The sequence below is a fragment of the Myotis nattereri genome, assembly GCF_964212035.1.
Source record: "Myotis nattereri genome assembly, chromosome: 13".
Classification (NCBI taxonomy): domain Eukaryota; kingdom Metazoa; phylum Chordata; class Mammalia; order Chiroptera; family Vespertilionidae; genus Myotis; species Myotis nattereri.
Window position 1 is genome coordinate 16,510,935 of NC_138088.1, and position 24,687 is coordinate 16,535,621.

Below are 24,687 nucleotides of genomic sequence, written 5' to 3' on the forward strand. Positions count from 1 at the left end.
CCTAACCACCTCTGCCTTGGCCCCCGCCGCAGCGGCTTTGTCCAGAAGGACATCCGGAAGGTCGTTCGGCTGTCCAGTCTAATTAGCATATTACACTTTTATTATTATAGATTTTATATGATTTCAGGACAAAGTACTTTCTCTTTATAGTATTATTCACCTGTTTGTTATGATAAATTAATGACTGTCTTAATTAAATAATGTCTGTCACTAGACACTAAAATTCATGAGGGTAGGGGCCATGTCTGCTCTTTTTCACTAAAGTATCCTCAACATCTGACACACAGTAGACACAATGAATTATTATGAAATAAATGAATAAAGGAAAGCAGAAAGTCCAAATCTTCTGCCAAGTTTTCCGGGCTCACGGAAATTTGATATTTATCTACTTAGTTATAACAGGTAACATTTGTTCCAAAAGGCCTGGTTTTATTCATAATTCAAATTCATTTATTTATTTAGAATATAATTACTGAGTGTCTACATATGTAGTAATAGGCAATGTTTAAGGGGTTGGGGACATAGCAGCAAATAAGAAACAAAGTCTTTATCCTTATGGAGCATACTCACACAAACTAGACTCATTCCTGCTTCAATGGCATAATGAAGCCATTCCTTCTGTATAAGACATCTTTTTTACTCCTTTGCATCACCTTTCCCATGTTATCCTGAACACTCAATCTGGTAGGATTGCCAGATAAAATACAAGATAAGATGCCCAGTTAAACTTGAATTTCAGATATGCAATGAATAATTTTTAGAATATGAATACTACATGTCCCATCTAATATTCAAATTTAAATGGATATCCTGTATTTCTATTTGTTAAAATTGTCAATCTCATTATCTGGTATTTTCCATTTTCCAAATTTCCATTCTAAATTATATTCAGAATTAGAGATCGACAATTATTTTCTTCAGTAGAATTTAAATATTTTTTATTGATTGATTTTGTTTTAGAGAAAGGTAGAGAGAGAGAGAGAGAGAGAGAGAGAAACATTGATTTGTTTTCTACTTATTTATGCATTCATTGGTTGATTCTTGTATGTGCCTTGACCGGGGACTGAATCCACAACCTTGGCATATGGGGATGAAGCTCTAACCATTTAGCAACCTGGCCAAGGCTGTCTTCAGCAGGATTTTTGTTGCTCCATGTTGTAAGCACTTAGCAAATACTTGGTATATGGATTCAGAAATTAAAATTAATATTTATTTACAAAGATGGTTTGCCCAACTGCAATTGTAATACTGAAAAAATTAGAAAGAGTAAAAATGTTAAACAATAGAAGAATAATGAAAATGAATGTTATATAGCCACCCAAAATGATAATTGGAAGACCAATTAATGACACTAGAAAATGCTAAAAATATAATAGTGAGTGGGGGAAAAGGATATAAAATTATAATAATAGAAATAATTTCAATTAATTAAAACTTTACATATATAGAACAGTTAGCTATGTTCTTTAAAAATGCCATTGTCATGAAAGAGAAAGACCAAGGAACTGTTGCAGATGAAAGGAAATCAGAGCTATGACAAGAAAAGACAATGTATGATCCTGGATTGGACCTTGGAGTAGGAAAACAAAATAGTTAGGAAGGACATTCTTTTTTTTTCTTTTTAAAAGATGTTTTTTTAATGATTTTTTAGAGAGAGAGAAACATTGATTGGCTGCCTTCTGCATGCCTCCCACTGGGAATTGAGCTCACAACCCGGTGCAACCCAGGCATGTGGACGATGCTCAACCAACTAAGCCACACTGTCCCGGGCTAGAAAGTACATTCTTGAGAGAACTAGAAAAATTTGAATATGTACTATGGTTAGGCATATATATGGGAGGGAGGGAGGAAAGGAAGAAGGAAGGGGGAGGAGAGAAAGAAAGAGAGAGAGAGAGCTCAAAGCATAGGGAAGAAATTTAATTATACTGTTCTTATGACTCTTCTCTAAGTTGGAAATCATTTCAAAATAAAGAGTTAAAACTGTACAGAAAAAAATTGCGAGAAAACAAAATATGTTGATTTTAATGTTTTCTTTGATGTTTATTTTTCATTTTCTACAATGAGCATGCATTATTATTATAGCTGCACAAATTTTTAAATCACTTAAAGGTACTTTGAAGTACATAATCCACAACTCATTAATCTGTCAAATTATCTATTTTGATGTCCCATATTTATAGAGATCTTATAAACCTCCAAGATAAATTATTTTTAACATTTTATTAAATGATCATTATAAAATAAATTAGAACAATAATTTTCAACTGGTGTGCTTCAAGAACTTTTAAAACATGCAATAACTCTTTAGTCAGGGGCACTGACTTCTTTCTCCCTAAACTGCCAAATAAGAAAATGACAACAAACAACACATAGCTGTCTGGTGTGAATGCCCTGTCTTGAACCATAAATATATAGATTATATAAAAAAAAGTTGCAGCTTACTGGTCACGTCGCATAATAAGGTTGTCTCTGATTGGTTAATTCTTGGTAACAGAAATCTTTATATATAAGAATAGGCTCCTGATTTTTTAAAAAGTCACTTTGGAATAAGAAGGAATAGATAATTACTATTATGTTGTTTTATTCCTGTTTTTTTTTGTTTTTTTTAATCAATCAAAATCATACCTATTTTTTTTTTTTTGTCAGACTGACAAAAATATATTTTTTGGTGTGCCACAGGATTTTAGTAATTAGTTTATATGTGCCATGAGATAAAAAACGGTTAAAAACCACTGAATTAAAGACTAAATACATTTTTAGTTACTTTCCTAAGATTTAGAGGTACCATAGGTAAGTAATCAAATCAGTTTGTCCATCTACCCTTCTACTTTTCTACCTTTTTATTGAAGACATTCTATTATCTTATAATACAGGTAATTTTTAAAGGCTTTAACTTGAAATTGATCTAGTTCTGAGCAACCTATCTCACATTACCTACTACACAGAGAGTTACAGGGAATTTGATAATCAAATCAGTGACAACTTAGGGGTATTTACCTGATTGTTAAAAGAAAAAAGGAAAATAAATGAAAATCCTGAGCTTAGCTCATATATATATCTAAGTGAGAGTACCTAAAGAAACAGAGGTGAGAATATTTCTAGAAAAGGCTTTCCCATCCACTTGCTGCACAGTAAATTAACACATTAAAATCACATTTTTAAACACAACCCAGTCTCATAATTCTTCCACTTCCATTTGTTATTTAAAAAATAGCACCAAGTACCATTTAGTTTTGATAACACTGCTTAGGTTTCCATCTTTTTTACCCATTTTGTAGCTGTCTAAATGTCCCCAACAATGAGAAAAAGTTTTGTTAATTTTGTGGTATTCCTTGTGGTACTTTTCTGGGTTTCACATAAGCAATATAAATACTGACTTCAGCATAAAAAATGTGAAGTTTATTTATGAAGTAAATGGAATTCTGAATTCAGAATATCCCTCCTAGAAGAGGTAGGAACTGAAGAGGTCATTTCTGAATTAATACTATGCTGAGAGAAAGAGAATGTATATTTCCTCATGTTGTAAGGAATTAATTTTCTAAAAACTATCAATCCAAGTTGGCTTGGTGCTGTAATAAAGTAATTCTAATTATCAAATTAAAAATTATATCTTAATTTGAATAAATAACTATGATTATTATCCACTCTATTAACCAATGTCTCCGTTTAATAATTTTGTTCAGGTCAATTACTGAAATCATACATTGCTTCAATATTAATTACTCATTATAGCTCAAAAGGAATAGTGCTTTAGCAATAAAACTAGAATGGGAACACCATATATATTTGGCCTTGAAAATAACGCAAATCCTATGAGCAGTCATACTGCTAAATGAACATTAGAATACCCTTGCAAGAATAAGGGATTAAAAATAAATTTTGATCAGCTCTTGAATACAGAAAAAGGAGATAGATTTAAGTCTTCTGTTTCTTAGGTAGCAAAATTTGATAATAGGGAGCTCAAGTCCCTTGGTTTTCCTTCTCTACACTATGTATTGAAGCCAGAGAAGAAGAGGGCTGAGAAAATGCTTTTGGTAGAAACCAAAGTCCTTGGGTTTATTAAATTAGTACAAAGTTATCACAAAATTGAGGCCCTTAAAATTATTCACATTAGCTGGGATACCCAGTCTGGATCTGAACTCCATATGTGAAAACACATTAGAGATTCCTATTCCGGAAAAAATTGAGAGGAAAGAGATTGTGATAATTAACTGACTATATAAAAGCAAAGTTAACATTCTCAGCGACTTTAGAATACCTAGTGCAGAGCACCGTGCCTGACAACATATATGTACTATAAATAAATTGTCAAATTAAAGTACATTAAATCTCTAAGACAGTACCTTAAACTAAAAGGAAAAAGCTAAAATAAAATTTCAGTTATATTTTTTAAAAATCTATCACCCAATAATTTTGTTTTTATATTGACTAGTTTACCAAAGCACACAATTTGGGTATTATGAAAATTGTGAAGAACATTTATTCTTTTATATTTATGTCTGTGCTCAAGATCATATAGATTCTATTTTACTTGCTTTGCATTATAACAGAGAAAAGTAAATAAAAATTGGAGTAATCATATCACTGCTTTGTTTTTATATAGCCTTTGTGTTTCTGAAATCATATTCACATATTTTACTTAATACTGACAAACCAGAGTATGCCTATTACCACTTTTCAGATGAGAAAATTTAGGGCTAGACAAGTTAAATGGACTTGTCATTGCCACACAGCTTAATTGGCTAACAGATCAGAGGTCCCATGACTTTAATAACCATATCATACTAAAGAGTACTACGTCTAGCATACAGACAAAGCATTAATATGCATCTATACTATTAACTCTTAAGAGGCTGAGTGGAAATGATAAAAATTTGGAAATCTACTGTCCATAGTTGAAACCAGGACCAATGTAGGTGAATAAGCCCCGATGCCATACTTCATGATATTCTCCAAACTCAGGAAAGGTGATAACTGGAAACAACTTAAATGTCCATATATAAGAGAGTGATTGAATAAACTATATTACATTCACACAATGGGGTACAATGCAGATATAAAAAAAATGAAGATTTCTATGAGCTTTTGTGGAATGATTTCCAAGATATACTTAAGAAGAAAAAAAACCTAAGGTGCAAACAGAACCTATAGTGCCACAGTTCATGTTACAAAGAAGAGGATATAAGATATACAGTTTGCTGCTAATTTGTGCTAATGAAAATAAAGGAATGTGAGCCAGAGCCAGCTCTTCCTCGAAGAGAATTCCAGTTAATAAACACAGCAGAAATTATGGAAATAGAAAAATCACCATTTGGCAAATACCACATTAATTATTGGAGGCAAGAATCATCAATACATGCTAAAAGTATGGGTAAAAATATAATGAAAGAACAAAATTATTATATTCCCTTGTATTTCCCCACAGGATACTTATTAATTAAATTACAAAGGAAAAGATAGTACCTTTAAAGTGCACGAACTGGGTCAACATCTCAACCCAGTGATCAAAGTTAATAATATCACCAGTAAATTGAAATCTTGATATATGAGGAAAGACACAACAGCTTTTATAAATATTCCTGCCAACACAACATTAATTATGAGGAAATATCAGTCAATTCTACATTGAAGGACATTCTACAAAATAAATGACCAGTACTCTTCAAAAGTGTCTAATCATAAAAGACACAGAAAAACTGAGGAATTGTTCCTGATTAAAGAAACTAAGGCAGAAGGATAACTGCATTGGATCTGGATCAGAAAAAGAACATTAGGAGTTTTCCAAATGTGGACATTTTATATAACTATTGTGGAATCAACAAAGCTAAGAAATTACTTATTGATAAATACTATTAACTAATCTACAGAACCTACATAAATTTTGCCAATTTTCCTCCTAATGTCAAAGATGAAAAGCACAGAAAAAAATTGAGCTGAGTCAAAAAACAGATTTTCTAAATATAGACCGAAGCTCCTTCCAGGATCATGTAAATGTACAGGTTTTAGTCGAATTCATAAAATAATTTCAATATTAAGAACATTTTTAAGTGCATTAAAGAACTTCAAATATTAACTCATTACTTTTATATCATGTCAGACTAGACAAATTATACTAAAATAGTCACAAATTTGTAGCACAGTAACTGAAACAATCAAATAAATAAATAAAAAGATTAATTGAAATACTAAATAATGTGAAAAGGCATTATTGCATAACACAGGATTATCTCCCTAGCAATTTAAACCATTTCAAATTATAGGGCTTTTTAGCAATCATGGTTGGTAATTTTGGGATGATTTAAAAACCTTTCATCTTTAGAGAGGCAATGTAGTTGGTAAGGGGTGGGGGGGGACATGAAGGGAGTAAGAGAGAAAGGGTATGTTGGAGAGGATCAGAAGAGAAAAAGAGGGAAAGAGAGAGAGTTAAGTAGAAAGCAAGGGAGATGCAAAGCACATAGTTAAAGAGCCTTTGGCTCAGAATCCTTCCCGCAGCATATCTTTACAATACTGCACTGACTTTACAAGCTTCCCTAGTGCTACAGTGAATCAATCTCTCTCAATCTCTCTCTCCCCTCTCTCCCCTCTCTCCCCTCTCTTCTCTCTCTCTCTCTCTCTCTCTCTCTCTCTCTCTCTCTCTCTCTCTCTCTCTCTCTCTCTGTAAAGTATATCAGAAAGATCCTAAGAAGAAAGTTGAATCCAGGAGGTAAGCAGCAATCCGATGATGCCATTGACCCGAAATAAGTGAAATTTCGTTATCCTCAGCAGATAATACAAATATGCCAGAATTTTATAAGAGTGCCATAGTTTTTATTTTTATTTCTTTGGAGGGGTTATGTATCATCTCTGAAAACAGATCTGTCTATATTATAGACTTCTCTTACTGCTTATAGCAAAGAAAGAGAAAATGGAAAGGACTATATGAACAGTATCAGGAAGGTGATGTCCATTTTTCAATGAAAGAAACAAGGCACTTTTTAAAAAAGAGGAATTACCATTTTAGATAGAGCCCTATCCCCCACATTCACATTGGGAATATCTTGATACTGTTATCAGTAGGAAACTCTCCTCGCCACCATAGGTTGCTGGTGGGAGTGGGCTTCTTGTGATGTCCTGAGAAAAAGAATTTTGACACTTGCACGGGAGGATGAGATATTGTAGAAAGCTTTATTTCTATGGAATTAAATCCGAGTTCCCAAGGTCCCATTTCCCTCTGTCCATTATGGAAGAAGTGTAGCTGTGATTTCAATAGAACTAGAATTAAAGTTATTGTCCAGAGTTTTTGCTCCATGTCGGGGCACAGTCCAACCCAGTATCAGGCTAGTTTAGTTTGTGTTCCCAGGCTTAGTCCATCAGTCCATTGTGGGTGGGGTCCACGAGGCAGCTTGCATTGCCCACCCCCTCTGAACAATGATCTCTGTTCCAAGGTTTGACTGACAGGCAACTTCCTTTACCCCAGCTTCACTGCTCAACTGCCCATCTCCCCTTTGTTCAGTCCCTTCCTAGTAATCTGTAGGGAATGGAGCTGGGGAGTATGGAATTGCAGCTTCCTGTTGAAGCTGCCCAAATACCATGCTTATTATGTCTGGCCTCCTCTTTTGCCCCTTTCCTATTATTAATAACTAGAGGCCTGGTGCATGAAATTTGTGCACCAGGAGGGTGGGGGTAGGGGCAGTCCCTCAGCCCAGCCTGTATCCTCTCGCAGTCCAGGACCCCTCGCTCCGTACTGTCCGCCTGCTTGCTGCTCCTTAGTGCTGCCGCGGAGACGGGAGAAGCTTTCGCCACTGCCACTGGGCTCGCCAGCCATGAGCCTGGCTTCTGGTTGAGCAGCGCTCCTGAGGGAGCACACTGACCACCAGGGGGCAGCTCCTGAGTTGAGCATCTGCCCCCTGGTGGTCAGTGCACATCATAGCGACTGGCAGTTCTGGTTGCTCCGCCTTAATGGTTGCTTAGACTTTTATTATATAGACTAGAGGCCCAGTGCATGAAAATCGTGCCGGGGGGGATGGGGGGGGGGTTGAGGGGGAGACCCTCAGCCTGACCTGCACCCTTTCCAATCGGGGAGCCCTCTCCAATCCGGGACTTTCTGTCTGTCTTTGCAATCATATGAGCAAATTGTCTGAGACCCCCAATCCAGTTTGGTTTGTTGCTCACAGAAAAATAAAGGCTTTTTTTTTTCTTTGCTACATTGGTAGAGATTTCCTGGAAGTTTTAGGATATCTTCCCTTTAATTTTTTCTAGACACTCTGATTTTACTTATGTCTCTCACCTTTGCTTTCCCTCCACCTCCAACTGCAACAGTAACTTGCTCCAGGCTCACTTGTGTCTAGCTCTAGGCGATCTGTCTGCCACCAGAACTACGATTCCCAGCATTCCTGGTGCTCCCTGCACTCTGGGCTTCTGCTTCTGGTCCTGGGGCTCTTACCAAAACTACTAACCCCAGAATTCCTGGTGCTCCCCACGCTCTGGGTTTTCCCCGACTGAGAGAGCCACATCCCCACATGCTGCCAGCTCTCCCACTCTGCTCTGTGTATGCAAATTACCCGCCATCTTTGCTGGGTTAATTTGCATACTCACTCCTCATTGGCTGGTGGGTGTGACTGGTGGGCATGGCTTGAGCGTAGTGGAGGGATGGTATTTGCATGTTTCTCTTTTATTATATAGGAGGACTAGAGGCCCAGTGCATGAAAATCGTGCACTGGGGGAGGGGCGGGTCCCTCGCTCAGCCTGCACCCTCTCCAATCTGGGACCCCTTGGTCAATGTCTGATCGGGCCTAAACCAGCAGTCAGACATCCCTAACAATCCGGGACTGCTGGCTCCTAACCGCTCGATTGCCTGCCTGCCTGACTGCCCCTAACCGCTTCTGCCTGCCAGCCTGATCACCCCCTAACCGCTGCCCTGCCGGCCTGATCACCCCTAACTGCCCTCCCCTGCTGGCCTGAGAGCCCCTAACTGCCTCTGCCTGCCTGATCACCCCTAACTGCCCTCCCCTGCCAGCCTGATCTCACCCCCAACTGCCCTCCCCTGCTGGCCAATTTGGTTCTGATTGGTCGGTTTCTATGCTAGTCAGCATCAAAAGCTCTGCCTCCTAGGCAGTCATTGGCTCCTCACAGTTGACCCAGATTTGGTTCTGATTGGTCAGTTTCTATGACAGTCAGTGTCAAAAGCTCTGCCTCCTAGGCAGCCATTGGCTCCTCACACTTCACCCAGATTTGGTTCTGATTGGTCAGTTTCTCTGCCAGTCAGCATCTCTGGGCCTATCAATGGGGCCTGATCAGAAAGGCGGGGCTGATCAGCAGCCCCGATGGAGGCCTGGAGAGAAATGGAGGCGTGGCTGCTAAAGAGAAAGAGAGAGGCAAGTGCTGATCAACAGCTGCCACAGAGGCTAGGGATCAGACTCTGCTTCTCTCTTCAGGCCTCTCTCTGGGCCTGATCTGCAGCCCCCTCAGCAGTCAGTGCTGGGTCACCATGCCTGCAGCTGCAACAGTCAGTGCTGGGTCACCACGGCAAACCAGAGCGCTGACTGCAGGACTGACTTCCGGTTAGTTGAGCTTCCGGTCCTGACTCCTGACAGTCCCAGGGTTTTTATGTATTAGGATTAGCTAATTACAATGGTATCAATACAGTGAAAAGAAAAACCATCTCTTCTGTCAGAATATGGATCTAGTGACAGATCCTAGCTCTCTGAAAATGTTTAGAAATCATGTATCTTAGGGAATTAGATTTGAAAAAAAGATGTAAATATTCAAAGAATTTCTTTGAGGATAAAATGTGCATAGACTTGAGAAAAAAGTATTTCCAAAAATTCAATATAATAACTTACAAAGAACAGAAACTCTCCTAACTAAAGAGAGAATATCTGAATTGAAAATATATGTATGTACAGCACTTATCCATATTGGGCACATATAATTTAAAGATTTACACAGATTTTCATACTGAAATAGCAAATGACTTCCATTAAACTGATGTACAGAAACTGACAAACTACTTCAGATAAAAGTTTATCAATGATTATTTATAATTAGAAGCATTGCTGCTATTTTCAAATTATTCATTTTTATACTGTCTTTTAAAATATAATCAATGGCTATTAGAAAGATTTAACAGTATAAACAACAAATGTCAATTAAGTCTCTCCCATTCCAGAAAAGCATGTAAAAGAAGAAAAAGCTAATCTATTCCATCTGGTTTTGTAAAAAGATGATTAGGGCCCAGCCAGTGTGGCCCAGTGGCTGAGTGCCGACCAGGAGGTCAGGGTTCGACTCCTAGTCAGGGCACATGCCCAGGTTGTGGGCTCCATCCCCAGTAGGGGGCATGCAGGAGGCAGCCAATCAATGATTTTCTCTCATCATTGATGTTTCTCTCTCTCCCTCTCCCTTCCTCTCTGAAATCAAAAAATATATTTAAAAAAAAAGATGATTAGGGTTTACATATAAGGAGATAGAGCCATTATTCAGGTTTAGAAAACTTGGATTCAAATACCCAAAGTCAATTTTATGTTTCTTTCAAAATGTCCTGATGTTTCACGTAGCATTCCTGTTTTAGACTGTACATCACTGTCCTCAACAGCAGCAAAAATGACCACAACAACAAACTTCAGAATTTGTTCATTGTTTTGTAATTCATTCATTGATAAAATAAATATTTTTCAAACAGTTAAAACAACTCAAGAAGGAACCAGGAATTTCAATTTTCCTGGAATGTAGTAGAGATTTTTAACATACTGAATCATCTGTAGGGTCAATAGGTTTAAAACTGATTTCCCTGAAAGAAGATGTACAGTGTGGGAATATTGCCAGCAAAATGACCAGTGAAACAGAGCAATGTATAATCTTTATAAATAGAAATCATCTGTGAGATTCAAAATACTAGGTCCATGAGGGGGAGTTTTATCTAAAATGTATCATTCTTAATCTGTATGAAATAATTAAACTGAATTCTTCTATCTAATTTTCAAGCGGTATTTTACTATTTAAATTATCTTAAAGTGCATTGTACTGGTGATGTGATGTTTCACTGTGCAATTAAGTGGTAACTCTAGACAAAGCAGTTATTATCATGAGATAATTGACCTTATTTGAGAGCTAAGCATCCTGAGGCAAAGTTGAGTGTACTTAATCCTGGCAGGTTAATTATCTAGCGATTATGGAACCTTGAAAGGTATTACTCTTAAGAACCATTTGTAAGAACCTATTTGCAAGATGATGCTATTCAAAAAACGTAATTTAATAAAAATGAAAAACAAGAAGAATAACCAAGTTCTTTAGTCACATATTACCAGGTAATGACTGCAAAGCAGCTTGCATTAGCAGGCATCAATGGATATAATTACCTGCATGTATAATGTCCTTTATTTTTTTTAAAATATATTTTATTGATTTTTTACAGAGAGGAAGGGAGAGGGATAGAGAGTTAGAAACATCGATGAGAGAGAAACATCAATCAGCTGCCTCCTGCACACTCCCTACTGGGGATGTGCCCGCAACCAAGGTACATGCCCTTGACTGGAATAGAACCTGGGACCCTTGAGTCCGCAGGCTGATGCTCTATTCACTGAGCCAAACGGTTAGGGCTATAATGTCCTTTATTAAGCTGATTACATGTGATTCTAGCTAACAAATGGTTGTGGCTAAAATGAAATGTTTTAAACGTTGAAGATGTCAGAAACAAATTAAAAATAAAATGTAACATCTAAATAATTTATATACTAAAGTAGTTTCAAAATAACTTTAACAAGCCAAGCAATAAATTCAGATGTGCAGTTTAAAAGTACAAAATGCAATGTAACAGGTTACCAAGAATTTTTAATTGGGTCAACATATAAGTATGTTTCTATGCATTTCTACATTTCAGTTAAAAGTAAACTCTGGCCAGTGTGGCTTAGTGGTAGAGCGTTGGTCAGTGCACCAAAGGGTTGCAAGTTTAATTGCTGGTCAAGGTTATGTACCTGGGTTGCAGGTTCCATACCTTGCCCCAGTGGGGCACATGAATGAGGCAACAATCTATGTGTCTCTCTCACATCAATGTTTCTCTCTCTCTTGCTCCCCCTCCTTCCCTTTCACTCTCTCTAAAAATCAATGGAAAACATATCCTTGAATGAGGCTTAACAACAACAACAAAAAAGTAAACCACACAGATCAAAATCACAATGAGATGCTATGTCACTCCCATTAGGACAGCTATTATAAGGAAAAGGAAAATAACAAGTGTTAGCAAGGATGCAGAGAAATTGGAACTCTCCTTCATTGCCAGTAGAAATGTAAAATGGTGAAGCTGCTGTGGAAAACAATTTGGTGGTTTTTCAAAAAGTTAATCATAGAATTACTATCATACTGAGGGGGGAGTTTCCTCAGCCCGGCCTCTGGGGAGCGGGCCTAAGCCAGAAATCAGACATCCCCCGAGGGGTCCTTAGTGCTGCCACAGAGGCAGGAGAGGCTCCCGCCACCACTGCTGTGCTTGCCAGCCATGAGCACAGCTTCTGGCTGAGCGGAGCTCCCCCTATGGGAGGGCACTGACCACCAGGGGGCAGCTCCTGCGTTGAGCGTCTGTGCCCTGGTGGCTAGAGTGTGTCATGGCAAACAGTTGTTCCACCATTTGGTTGATTTGCATATTAGCCTTTTATTATATAGGATTATCATACTAGAGGCCCAGTGCACGAAATTTGTGTACGGGGGTGGGAGGGTGTCCCTCAGTCCAGCCTGCACCCTCTGCAATCTGGGACCCCTCAGGGGATTGGGCCTAAACTGGCAGTCGGACATCCCTCTCACAATCCAGGACTGCTGGCTCCTAACCACTTGCCTGCCTGCCTGATTGCCCCTAACCACTCTGCTTGCCAGCCTGATAACCCACTAACCGCTCCCCTGCCAGCCTGATTGACGCCTAGCTGCTTCCCTACCTGCATGATCATCCCCAACTCCCCTCCCCTGCCAGCCCAATCGCCCCCCATTGCCTTCCCCTGCAGGGCTGAGGGGACTGGGGGACTGAGGCTGGATGAGGCGGGGCTGAGGGGATTGGGTGCCGCCATCTTGTGGCTGTGGGCACCGCCATCTTGCGAGGGCATGATGGTCAATTAGCATATTCCCTCTTTATTAGATAGGATGTTCCAGTGATTCTGAGATAGTACAGAAACTTTAACCTGAGAATGGAAAAATACTAGGTGGTCAGGAAGCCAAGTTAAGACCAGGTGGCCAGAAGATGTCAAAACCACTGTTCCACATGCACAGAGATAATCAAGGTTTGGCCACTATATGACCTTACTGGAGTGGGGGTAATAAGCAACACCAACATTTTGCCCCATAGCTTAGGCAAAATATTTGCCAAGCAACTGGACAGAAGGAGGAAGTAACCCTACCCTGACATGGAAAATTCCACTCCCTGAACCCTTCACAAGCTCACTTTTTTTGCACAAGCCTTCCTTTCTGCACAAGCCCACCTTTTCATGCAAGCTCGCTTTGTCCCCAGCATATAAAAGCAGCCAGGCAGAGCCAGCCCTGAAGCCAGATCAGAGGATCTTCCTTTCCTCTGTGCTGTCTCCCTTATACTCCAGCATTAACTTTAATAAAATCTGTCTCAAAACTTCTCGATTTCTATCTTGGGGAACCCAAGAACTCCAATGCTGGTAACAATTCCACTTGTAAATATATACCCTAAAGTCTTTAAGGCAGGGACTCAAACAATACTTGCACATCAGTGTTCAAAGCAGCATTATTCACAAAACCAAAAGGTGGAAACAAACTGAATATCTATCAACAGATGAATGGATAAACAGTGAAATTCTGATATATGCTATAATATGGATGAGACTTGAAAACATTATGTTAAGTGAAATAAGCCAGACACAGAAAACTATTGTATGATACTACTTATATGAGGTAACCACAAGAGGCAAATATATAGAGACAGACAATAAATTAGTGGTAATCAGGGACACTGTGAGGGTGGGGAATGGGAAATTATTGTTGAACTAGGGGCCTGGTGCATGAAATTTGTGCATGGGTAGGGTCCCTAGGCCTGGCTAGTGATCAGGGCTGATTGGGGCCTTTCTTCCCCTGGCTGCCTGCTGACAGCTGGGGCCTTCCTTCGTCCCGCACCGCCCCCTGGCGGTCAGCGCACGTCAGAGAGTGGTCGAACTCCCAAGGGGACAATTTGCATATTAGCCTTTTATTATATATGAGTAGTGGCCCAATGCATGAAATTTGTGCATGGGGCTTGGCCCTCACAGCCATGGCGGCTTGCCTCAGCCCTCGCAGCTCCAGCTTCATAAGGACGTTGGGTCTAATTAGCATATTACGCTTTTATTATTATACTAGAGGCCCGGTGCACAAAAATTTGTGCACTCGGTGGGGAGGGGGGTCCGTCAGCCCGGCCTGTGCCCTCTCGCAGTCTGGGACCCCTCGGGAGATAACGACCTGCTGGCTTAGGCCTGCTCCCAGGTGGCAGAGGGCAGGCCCAATCCCTAGGTGCAGCCCCTGGTCGGGCTCAGAGCAGGGCCCATCAGGGGGGTTGGGGCTCCGTACCCTGTCACACACAGAGCAGGGCGATCAGGAGATTGTGATGCCACCCTCAGTCACGCTTAGGGTAGGGCCGATTGAGGGGTTGGGGCACCGCCCCCTGTCACACTCAAGGCAGGGTCGATGGGGAGGTTGCGGCGCCACCCCCTATCACGCACAGAGCAGGGCCAATCAGGGGGTTGGGGTGCTGCCCCCTGTCATGCACAGAGCAGAGCCCATCAGGGGGGTTGGGGCTCTGTACCCTGTCACACACAGAGCAGGGCCAATCAGGGGGTTGGGGCGCTGCCCCCTGTCACGCACAGAGCAGGGCCCATCAGGGGGTTGGGGTGCCGCCCTCTATCACCCACAGAGCAGGGCCGATCAGGGGGTTGGGGTGCCGCCACTCTCACACTCAGGGCATGGCCAATGGGGAGGTTATGGCTCTACCCCGTCACACACAGAGCAGGGCCCGTGGGGGTGGGGGGGTTGGGGCATTGCACCCTGTCACACACAGAGCCGCAGGGCGATCAGGGGATTGGGGAGCTCCCCCCTATCAGGCACAGAGCAGGGCTGATCAGGGGGTTGGGGTGCCTTCCCCTGTCACGAACAGAGCAGGGTGGATAGGGAGGTTGTTGCCCCGCCCCCTGTTACACACAGAGCCGCAGGGCGATCAGGGGGTTTGGGCGCTGCCCCCTGTCAGCTTTAGCTTTGAGGCTTGGCTCCAGCTCTTAGGCCTCCGCTGCTGAAAGTAGGTTTCTGGCCTTTGCTTACAATGTTGCGATTCTGCTGACTGAAGCCCGGACTAAAGCAGGTTTCTGAGGTTTTGTTTAGCTTCTACATTTGTTACATAGTTGCTAGAGTTGCAGCTCAGAGGCCTGCAGTGGCAGGCCGGGAACGTTGGAGTCCTCCGTCACTGAAGCAAGCAAGTCTCATATTAGTTTCAAGCTGCCTGGCTGCCGGCCGCCATCTTGGCTGGCAGTTAATTTGCATATTGCCCTGATTAGCCAATGGGAAGGGTAGCGGTTGTATGCCAATTACCATGTTTCTCTTTTATTAGATAGGATATGTATACAGAGCTTCTGTTTGGGATGATGAAAAGATTCTGGAAATGGATAATGGTGATGGCTGTAAACTATTGTAAGTATAGTTAATGCCACTGAATTGTACACTTAAGAGTGGTAAATTTTATGGTATGTATTTTTTTTTTTTACCAGAATTGAAAAAAAAGAAAAACGTAAATCACGTAATTTAATAATTTGTTTTTATTACATTAATGCAAGAATGATATTCGTGTGGAGTGATATTCTATTTTGTCTTAGGATGTGCCCCACCAAATATTTTCCAATATTCTTCAGAGAAGAATATCCTTTACTCTGGGCAAATCAGAGAAAAGAGATAGAGGGAGTGAGAGATGGGAAAAATCTAGCTTGAAAGGCACTACAGTTGAGTCTCTAACACTCACAATGAAAAAAATATCTAAAATTAATATGTTAGGCCATACATTATTTTAGACTTCAGAACAAGGACTTTGTTAATTTATAATAAAATCGGTTAGTGTTACTGAATAATGGAATATGTGAGGAAATGAATTTTTGTTTTTAATCATTTTTAAACTATAAGAAAAAATTTGAAAGATCATCTGGTATTTTTACACAAATCCCACACTTTACGTATAAGGAAACTGAAGGAACAGTATAGGCTAATAAACCAGCAAACTGATTAAATTAAGGGAAAACATCTAAACGTTTAATGTTTAAACTTGCTAATATTTAAAGCAAGTTCAAGACTTTTAGTTTGTGTCTTTCTTGTAGAACTAAATTCATAATTCATAGTTTATGAATTCCAGTTTCAGCAGAATAAAAACTTAAAGACATGAAGCCCTCCATGAGTGGAGACAGTTATAGTTTTCTTTCTTCCTTTAATCTTTTATACTTTTCATGCCCACATCTAATTCAAGAGCAACTTAAAAAAAAGCAATATGAATTTATTGAGTTTTGTTCCCAAACTTAATTCTCTAAACTAATTTTCATTCTATTTGCACTCACATTTTATCAGATTACATAATAATTAAATAATTACATAAGGAAGACAGATTGCATAAAAAGGCTTAGGAACAAATAAATTGACTCTTGATAAACAATTTTGTAGGAAGGAAAGTAAGGTGGTATACCAGAGAATAACCTAATAGCAACGAGTTTTCCTTCACTCACTTGGCCCCACTTGTTATATTTATCAAGCAAATGGGACTGCATGTTATCTAAGCAAGTTAGTTAAGTGGAACTTAATTAAGAGAGGACTCAACACTCCTATAGAACTACTAACGCCACCTAACAAAAACTGAGTACTTTCTATGAGTGAATCTGACCCTTTACAAATGCCTTAGAAAACCAGCCACAGAATTGCTGTGCAGGTTACATAACAGTTTTTGTGGACACCCTTTATGACTTTAGGAAGTTGGTATTTCTTCATTCTAACATTGGTTCTTTGAAAGTTTTTATTAGAACTACTCTAGATTAATTTTTCCTATTTTTAAGCCTATATAAATGTAATCACACAGTACATACACTTTAAAAAATAGCTTTATGTGATGTAATTGACATATAATAATCTGCCCAAATTACAAGTATATAATTAGATAAGTTTTTAAAAATATATATTTTTTATTGATTTCAGAGAAGAAGGGAGAGGGAGAGAGAGAGAGAGAAACATCAATGATGAGAATCATCGATTGGCTGCCTCCTGCATGCCCCCTACTGGGGATGGAGCTTGCAACCCGGGCATGTGCCCTGACACGGAATCTAACTGTGACCTCAACTTTCAACCACTGAGCCATGCCGGCTAGGCTAATTAGATTAAGTTATGACACATGTATAAAGTCCTGAAACCATACCACAATCAAGATAAGGAAAGCATCCATTACTTTCAAAGTATGTCATTTATTATGATGGTATCAAAAATGGTATTTTTAAATTTCAATTTCTGAGTGTTTGTTGCTAATATATAGAAAAATAATTGGTTTTTGTATATTTTTCTTGTACCCCACAACCTTGCTAAAGTCACTTCTAGTTCTAATAGCTTTTTGTAGATTCCATAGGATTTTTTACAGAGTATCATGGTGTTTGATAAATTTTTACTTCTTTCTTAAACTGGATGTTTTCATACCTTATTCACACTGTACAATGCTGAAGAAAAGTAAAGAAAGTGAACATCCTTGCTTTGTTCCTGATCTTAGAGGAAACTATTCAGTCTTCCATCATTTAGTAAAATGTTAGCTGTACAATTTTTGTGGATGTTTTTTATAGGGTTAAACAAGTTTTCTTCTATTCCTAGTATTCTGAGGGTTTTATCACCCTGAATAGATATTGGATTTTGTTAGATGTTTTTTTCTGTGTCTATTAAGCTGAGCATATTTTTTCTTTTTTAGTTTTACTAAGGAGAATTATAATAATTGGTTTTTAAATGTTTAACCAACCCTGCATTATTCTTTTTATATATTGTTGGGTTTGATTTGCTAAAACTATCTTAAGAATTTTTGCATCTATATTTATGAGGGATATGGGTCAGTAGTTTTGTGTGTGTGTGTGTGTGTGTGTGTGTCTGTTAATCTTCACCCAAGGATATTTTTTCCATTGATTTTTACAGAGTGGAAGGAAGGCGAGAAGAGAGAAAGGAAGAGGGAGAGAAGGAGAGAGGTAGAGAGGGGGAGAGGGAGAGGAGAGAGACACATTGATTAGTTGACTCCTGAACAGTCCCTACTGGGTCTGAGAATTAAACCTGCAACACAGGTATGTGCCCTTGACCCTGGGAACCATGGGCTGATGTTCTAACCACTGATCAACACCTGCTAAGGCAGTAGTTCTCTTTTAATTCTTTGTTTTGGGCAGTGTTTTTTCCTCTTCAACTTTCTGGGATAACTCTCATAGAACTGGTATTATTTCTTCCTTAAATAAGTGGTAGAATTCAACATTGAAGTAATCTGGTCCTTAAGTTTTCTTTGTGGGAATGGTTTTAACTAAAAATTTAATTTCTTTGATACATAATCCAAATAGCCCTATTTCTATGTGAGTGTGCTTTGGTACTTTATGTCTTTCAAGGAATTTGTCCATTACATAAGGGCTGTCAATTATATTTGAACTCGAGGCCTGGTGCACGAATTCGTGCACAGGTGGGGTCCCTTGGCCTGGCCGGCAATTGGGCCAATTGGGGCCATCTCGCCCAGTCCCAATTGGGGCTGATAGGGGCCGGCTGGCCGGTGGGAGGTACTGTGGGAGGTTGGCCGGCCACAGGAGGTTGGCTGTGGGAGCACACTGACCACCAGGGGGCAGTGCCTGTGTTGAGCATCTGCCCCCTGGTGGTTGGTGCGTGTCATAGCTACCAGCCGGTTGTCCGGTCACTTAGGCTTTATATAAAATATAATATAAATAATATTGTTAGGCAGGACTACATAGCTTCTACTCTAGACTAATTTTGCCTCTGTAAGTTTCTAAGTACTTTGAGGCCCCATGAATTTTGAGGTTTTCCACTCTGGCTAGTGAAACAAGAATGGTTACAGGCCCTATGTGTACTCTGAGTATTATTCCCTCTAATCTTTTCAGGTGGTTCTTTTCCCAATCTTCATGAGGTTAAAGGGATAAAGCTCACAATACTACACTTGCTTTTTATAATAAAATATAGTAACATTTTTATTTATCCTTATTAAGTTTCATCACTCTACAGATATTTCCAGTCTATTAAAATTTTTAAGTCTCATTTTGACATTGAACCTACCTGATATTTGTTAAAGTGGTGCATTATTTGCATTCTCTGAATCTGCACTATCTGTAAATACAGCTTTATCCGAATGAAAGCTCCGAGTAAACCTTGAGGCTTATTACTAAAAATCTATTTATCAGCAGGCTTTCTGAAACTGGTTCAACAAAACACCAAATATATCTAATTGCCCTATATCCAATATTTATTATTCTATAATTCATATTATGACAGATTGTCTCAAATATATTATACACCCACTGTTTATTGGTTTGCCAAAATAAGCACTATGTATCTGTTGAAATGAATGCATATGAATACTAATCCCACCAAAAAATTAAACATACATGACTTGTAGCCATGTAGCAGCTTATAATTTTACCACTTTCTCTTCTGGGTAGGGAAAAATGAGTTCTAATATAATCTATCAAGTTCCAGTCAAACTTTAACTTTTCTGGTTTGTAGAATCAATCATTTTTTTAATGTGATATATGTATATATATATATATATAATTTTACCATTTTAAGTATTAAATTCAGTACATAAAGTACATTTACAGTGTTGTGCAACCATCACTACTATCTATTTCCAGAACTTTTATTGTCCTCTTTACCCCAGTGCCTAAAACTATTATTCTACTGTTTGTCTGTATGGATTTGACTATTCTAGGTACCACTTATAAGTAGATTCGCCATAGGAAAATCCAATAGTTGTTTATTTGTTTATGGCTTATTTCACTTAATGTTTTCAAGGTTTGTTCATGCTGTAACACGTATTACAATTACATTCCTTTTTAAGGTTAGATAATATATTCCATTGTATGTACAGTGACTCTTGAATAACATGGGAGTTAGGGGCACCAAACCCCCATGCAGTTGAAAATCTTTGTATAACTTTTGACTTCCCCAAAACTTAACTAAATTACTAATAGCCTATTGTTGACCAGAAGCTTTACTGATAACAGTAACAGTTGATTAACACATATTTTGTATATAATGTTTTATATACTGTATTCTTACAATAAATGAAGCTAGAGAAAAGAAAATGCTATTAAGAAAATCATAAGACAAAATACATTTGCAGCACTGTTCATATTTATTGAAAAAAAACCCACCCCTGTATATAAGTGGACCTGCACAGTTCAAACCCATGTTTCTCAAGAATCAACTGTATATACCAAATTTTGTTTATTCATCTAATGAGGAACAACATTTGGATTGTTTCTAACTTTTGACTATTGTGAATAATGCTGCCATAAACATTAGTATTTGAACCCCAGTTTTCAGGTATTTGGGGTATAAAGTAGAAATGGACTGGCTGGATCAAATGGAATAAATCTATGTTTAACTTTTTGAGGAACCACTAAATTGTTTTCCTGCAGCCTTTCAATTCCCACCATCAATGCACAAGGGTTCTAATTTCTACACATCCTGTTAACATTTGTTTTTCCATATTTTTGGTATTAGTCATCCTCCTGGGTGCCAAGTGGTATCTTATTTTGGCTTTCATATACATATCTCTAATGATTAGTGATGGTGAGCATCTTTTATGTGCTTGCTAGATATCTTCTTTGGAGAAATGTTTACTAAGTTCTTTGATCATTTTGGAATTGGGTTGACTATTTTCTTGTTGTTAAGACATATATTCTGGATATTCCTTATCAGATGTATTATTTATAAATCTTCCCTTCCATTCCATGGATTGTCTTTTTCACTTTCTTAAAAGTGTCCTTTGCCCAGCTGGTGTGGCTCAGTGGTGCAGCATTATCACCTATGAACTAGGAGGTCACGGTCAGGACAAATGCCTGGGTTGTGGGCTCACTCCCTAGTCGGGTGCGTGCAGGAGACAGCCGATGAATGATTCTCTCTCACCATTGATGTTTTTCTCTTTTTCTCTCTCTCTCCCTTCCCTTCTGAAATAAATAAAAATATATAAACATAAAAAGGAAGTGTCCTCTGATGCACAAACATTTTAATTTTGATGAAGTCCAATTACTTTTTCTGTTGTTGTCTGTGCATTTGGAGTCTTTTTTTTTTTTTTTTAAGTAAAGACCATTTTTATATCATCAGCATTTTCTGCAAACCTAATCATTTTGGGGCTTCTATTCTTTTCTATTCTCGTATATCTCTGTAAAACTTTTAGCACTGTTTCCTGGTTTTAGAAATGCTTTCTATCTTTTCTTTTCTTTCTTTCTTTTTTTTCCCTGTGTTTAATGAATGGAAGCTCTTATTGAAGTTTTCTGCATGCTCTGTAATGTTTTCTGAATATTCCTCCCATTTTCTCCCTAATTAGGGTCATTTGAGATTAGAAAGTCAGAGTTGAAGTTTTGATTGTTTTCAAACCACTCAAGTTGTCTTTACATCTGAAGTCTGATTCTTTGGAATCATATTTAGCTTTTTAAAAGGTTTTTATAAGTTTATCTTCTTAAAGTCTAGACTCTAGAGACTCTAGTCTAGAGCATCTATTTACGTATTGCCAGTCTGATCTTTTCTGACTATAATGAGCTGGTCTGGCTCAGTGGATAGAGCGTCGGCCTGTGGACCGAAGGGTCCCAGGTTCGATTCCAGTCAAGGGCACGTGCCCGGGGTTGCCAGCTTGATCCCCAGTAGGGGGTGTGTAGGAGGCAGCCAATTAATGATTCTCTCTCATCATTGATGTTTCTATCTTGCTCTTCCTCTCCCTTCCTCTCTGAAAGCAAAAAAAAAAAAAAAAAAAAAAAAAGAAGAAGAAGTCAAAGCATCAAGTTCTCCCCAAATTCTCAGACTGCCATATTGATGACCAATTCTTTCATGTTATTTAAATGGCTAGAGTAGCGCTTTTCCTAGTTACTTCCTGTACCCTTCAGAAAATAAAACTGGCAATAAGGAAAATCTAAAAGATATATTTTAGTCAAATGAGACTTCTAGGAGATAAATAGGAATTTAAGGCTTTTACCACTACTTCTTGCCATTAAGTTAGTTTGTAAATCATCAAGAATGTAGCATTTCCTTTGACTTGTTAGTGCTTTTAAAGATATTCATACCATATTCTTACTAGAAATCATCCAGGTTGATTTCATTAATAATTATTTCCAGGTTAAATTTGATGTTATTCTAGGAAGACAACACAGTGATCTCATTTAGATACAAAATCAGTGAATACAACCAAACTATGTTAGAACCATGGAATTAGAATTAGAATAGACTTCCGGTATAATTAAGAACATGTTTACTTTACATATAAAGACCCCAAGATTCATGAAATTTCAGTAATACTGCCCAGGCCAAATGAAGATACACTAAAGTTCTCTTTTTTCCCTATTTCCTGGATTATTAAAGTATACAGGTTAGACAAAAGCTCTAAATCTAAGTGAGAAAAAAAAACTATTTTCCACTAATTTAGAATTAAAGTATATTCTTGATAAAAAGAAAAGGCTGCAAAAGTTCAAATACAATTCCATTCATCACCATCAAATATAACATATAAATATTAGCAAAAATGATACTATTAATAAAGAGATTTAATACAAAGTATAACATATAAGCATTTACTCATAATTTATTAAATTAGATTCACACTTTGAAGAGCTACTTAACTTCATAAAACATTTATTTTAAACTAGATGTCTCTTACCTTAATCCATGAAAATTTCAGAGGAAAACATTATTTTACTGTTCAGAAAACAAATTAGTTTATGTCAAGGGCTCAGGATGGGGAGAAGAGTTGACTAAAAGGGGTAGTGATGACAGTGGTTTTTATCTTGACTGTGGTCATGGTTATATGTCAGATTTATTGCATTTGCAAAAGCTCACAGAAATGTATGGTAAAAAGAGTGAATTTTACTATATGTAAATTATAAACTTCAATAACCTATCTCTTTAAAAACAGGTTTTTTTACTATGTAAGAAATTAACATATACTGAAGGAAATACTGGAAATATTGAATTAATGTTCCAAAATTAGGCAGTTCTATTGTATAATTCTCAAATATATGTATGTAAATGTTTTGGTTTTTATTTATATAATTTCTAAACTTATACACAAACCAGAAACCAAAAAGCACAGGCACTTAAAAAAAGGAAAAAGAGTAACTCACTGTCTCATTTCCAAAAAGTATGTCAACATAAGGCATAATTTTCATCAATGGTTCCTTGTAGAACTGACTAATAAATGGTGCAGACAGGTTCAAAGTGAAAATTCTGTTGTTCGCAGAAGCATGCTGAGCCACTTTTAACACCGACTCTGGTGAAACGGTAAGAAAAAAGCCCTGGGTAAAGAAAAAAAAGAAGGAAAAATTAGAAATGCAATCTCCCTAGTCACTCTCAGTGAGAATAAAAGAAACCTACATGAAATACAAAAAGCCCATATAATACACACTTTAAAATATAGTAAAAAATGCAAGGCAGAAAACAGCAGCATTTGATCAGGAGAAAAGTTTATTATATGAGTACTGTATGTTTGATATGTGCCATTACGTCAGAGTATAACATTACTTATTTCATATTAGATTTGTATACTCAACACTAAAGAATTTCTGGATATCTACATAAGAAAAAATATTTGAAAGGTCTCATTCAAGACAATAATTACATTTAAATCAGAGAAATAGTAATGAAGGCAGATTAGATCCCTCAAACTTCTTAGAGACACTTCATATTCTTGTAAACGTAACATGATATTTATTTAAAGATTAGTTTATTAAGATCATAGTTTGTTACCTTATTAATATCTAAACTGATTTTTTATTATTTATTTATTTATTTATTTTTAAATATATTTTATTGATTTTTTACAGAGAGGAAGGGAGAGAGAGAGTTAGAAACATCGATGAAAGAGAAACATTGATCAGCTGCCTCCTGCACACCTCCTACTGGGGATGTGCCTGCAACTAAAGTACATGCCCTTGACCGGAATTGAACCTGGGACCTTCCAGTCCGCAGGCCGACACTCTATCCACTGAGCCAAACCAGTCAGGGCTCTAAACTGATTTTTTAAAGGAAGATCTGAATTAAAAATATTTTAATTAAAATTTCATGTCAGGAAAGCTGACACATTAGTAAAAGTCTTTAAAATATATCTACGCATTTTAGATGAAGAAAGCATAAGCAAAGACGTGGATGCTTATATAGGAAATTGGTTTGAATGGGGAACAAGTGTGTGGAGGAATAAATAACGGACAATAGATGGTAAAGCTGGATAGGCCAGACATGTGAACAACACAAGGGGCCTGGAGGGGCAGATTAGGAGTCTGTTAGGTGGGATGGGAAAGGATCGTGGATAATAAAGTTTCCCTTGAAAGAATGGAATAACAAACTTGTAAGAAAATTGAAAGAAATGTTAATGTGGACAGCAAAAATTCAGCAACAGTCAATCAAAGCTACATTTAGTTCTGCAAAAGGTAATCATCCTGGGAACATTCTGCACTTCCAATTGTTTAAGATGTAAGGGACAAAGGAAAAGTCAGAAGA

The 24,687-nt window shown here is 38.0% G+C and overlaps 1 protein-coding gene across 2 annotated transcripts in view; it reads right to left on the reverse strand.

Annotated features, from left to right (window-relative positions):
* ADK (adenosine kinase) overlaps positions 1-24,687 on the reverse strand; it is a 474,216-nt gene that overhangs the window by 129,819 nt on the left and 319,710 nt on the right. For both annotated transcript variants that reach the window (XM_081105246.1, XM_081105247.1), the window contains exon 7: positions 23,316-23,486. In XM_081105246.1, the coding sequence (XP_080961372.1) occupies positions 23,316-23,486 (171 nt within the window). The remainder of the gene's footprint in view (positions 1-23,315; positions 23,487-24,687) is intronic.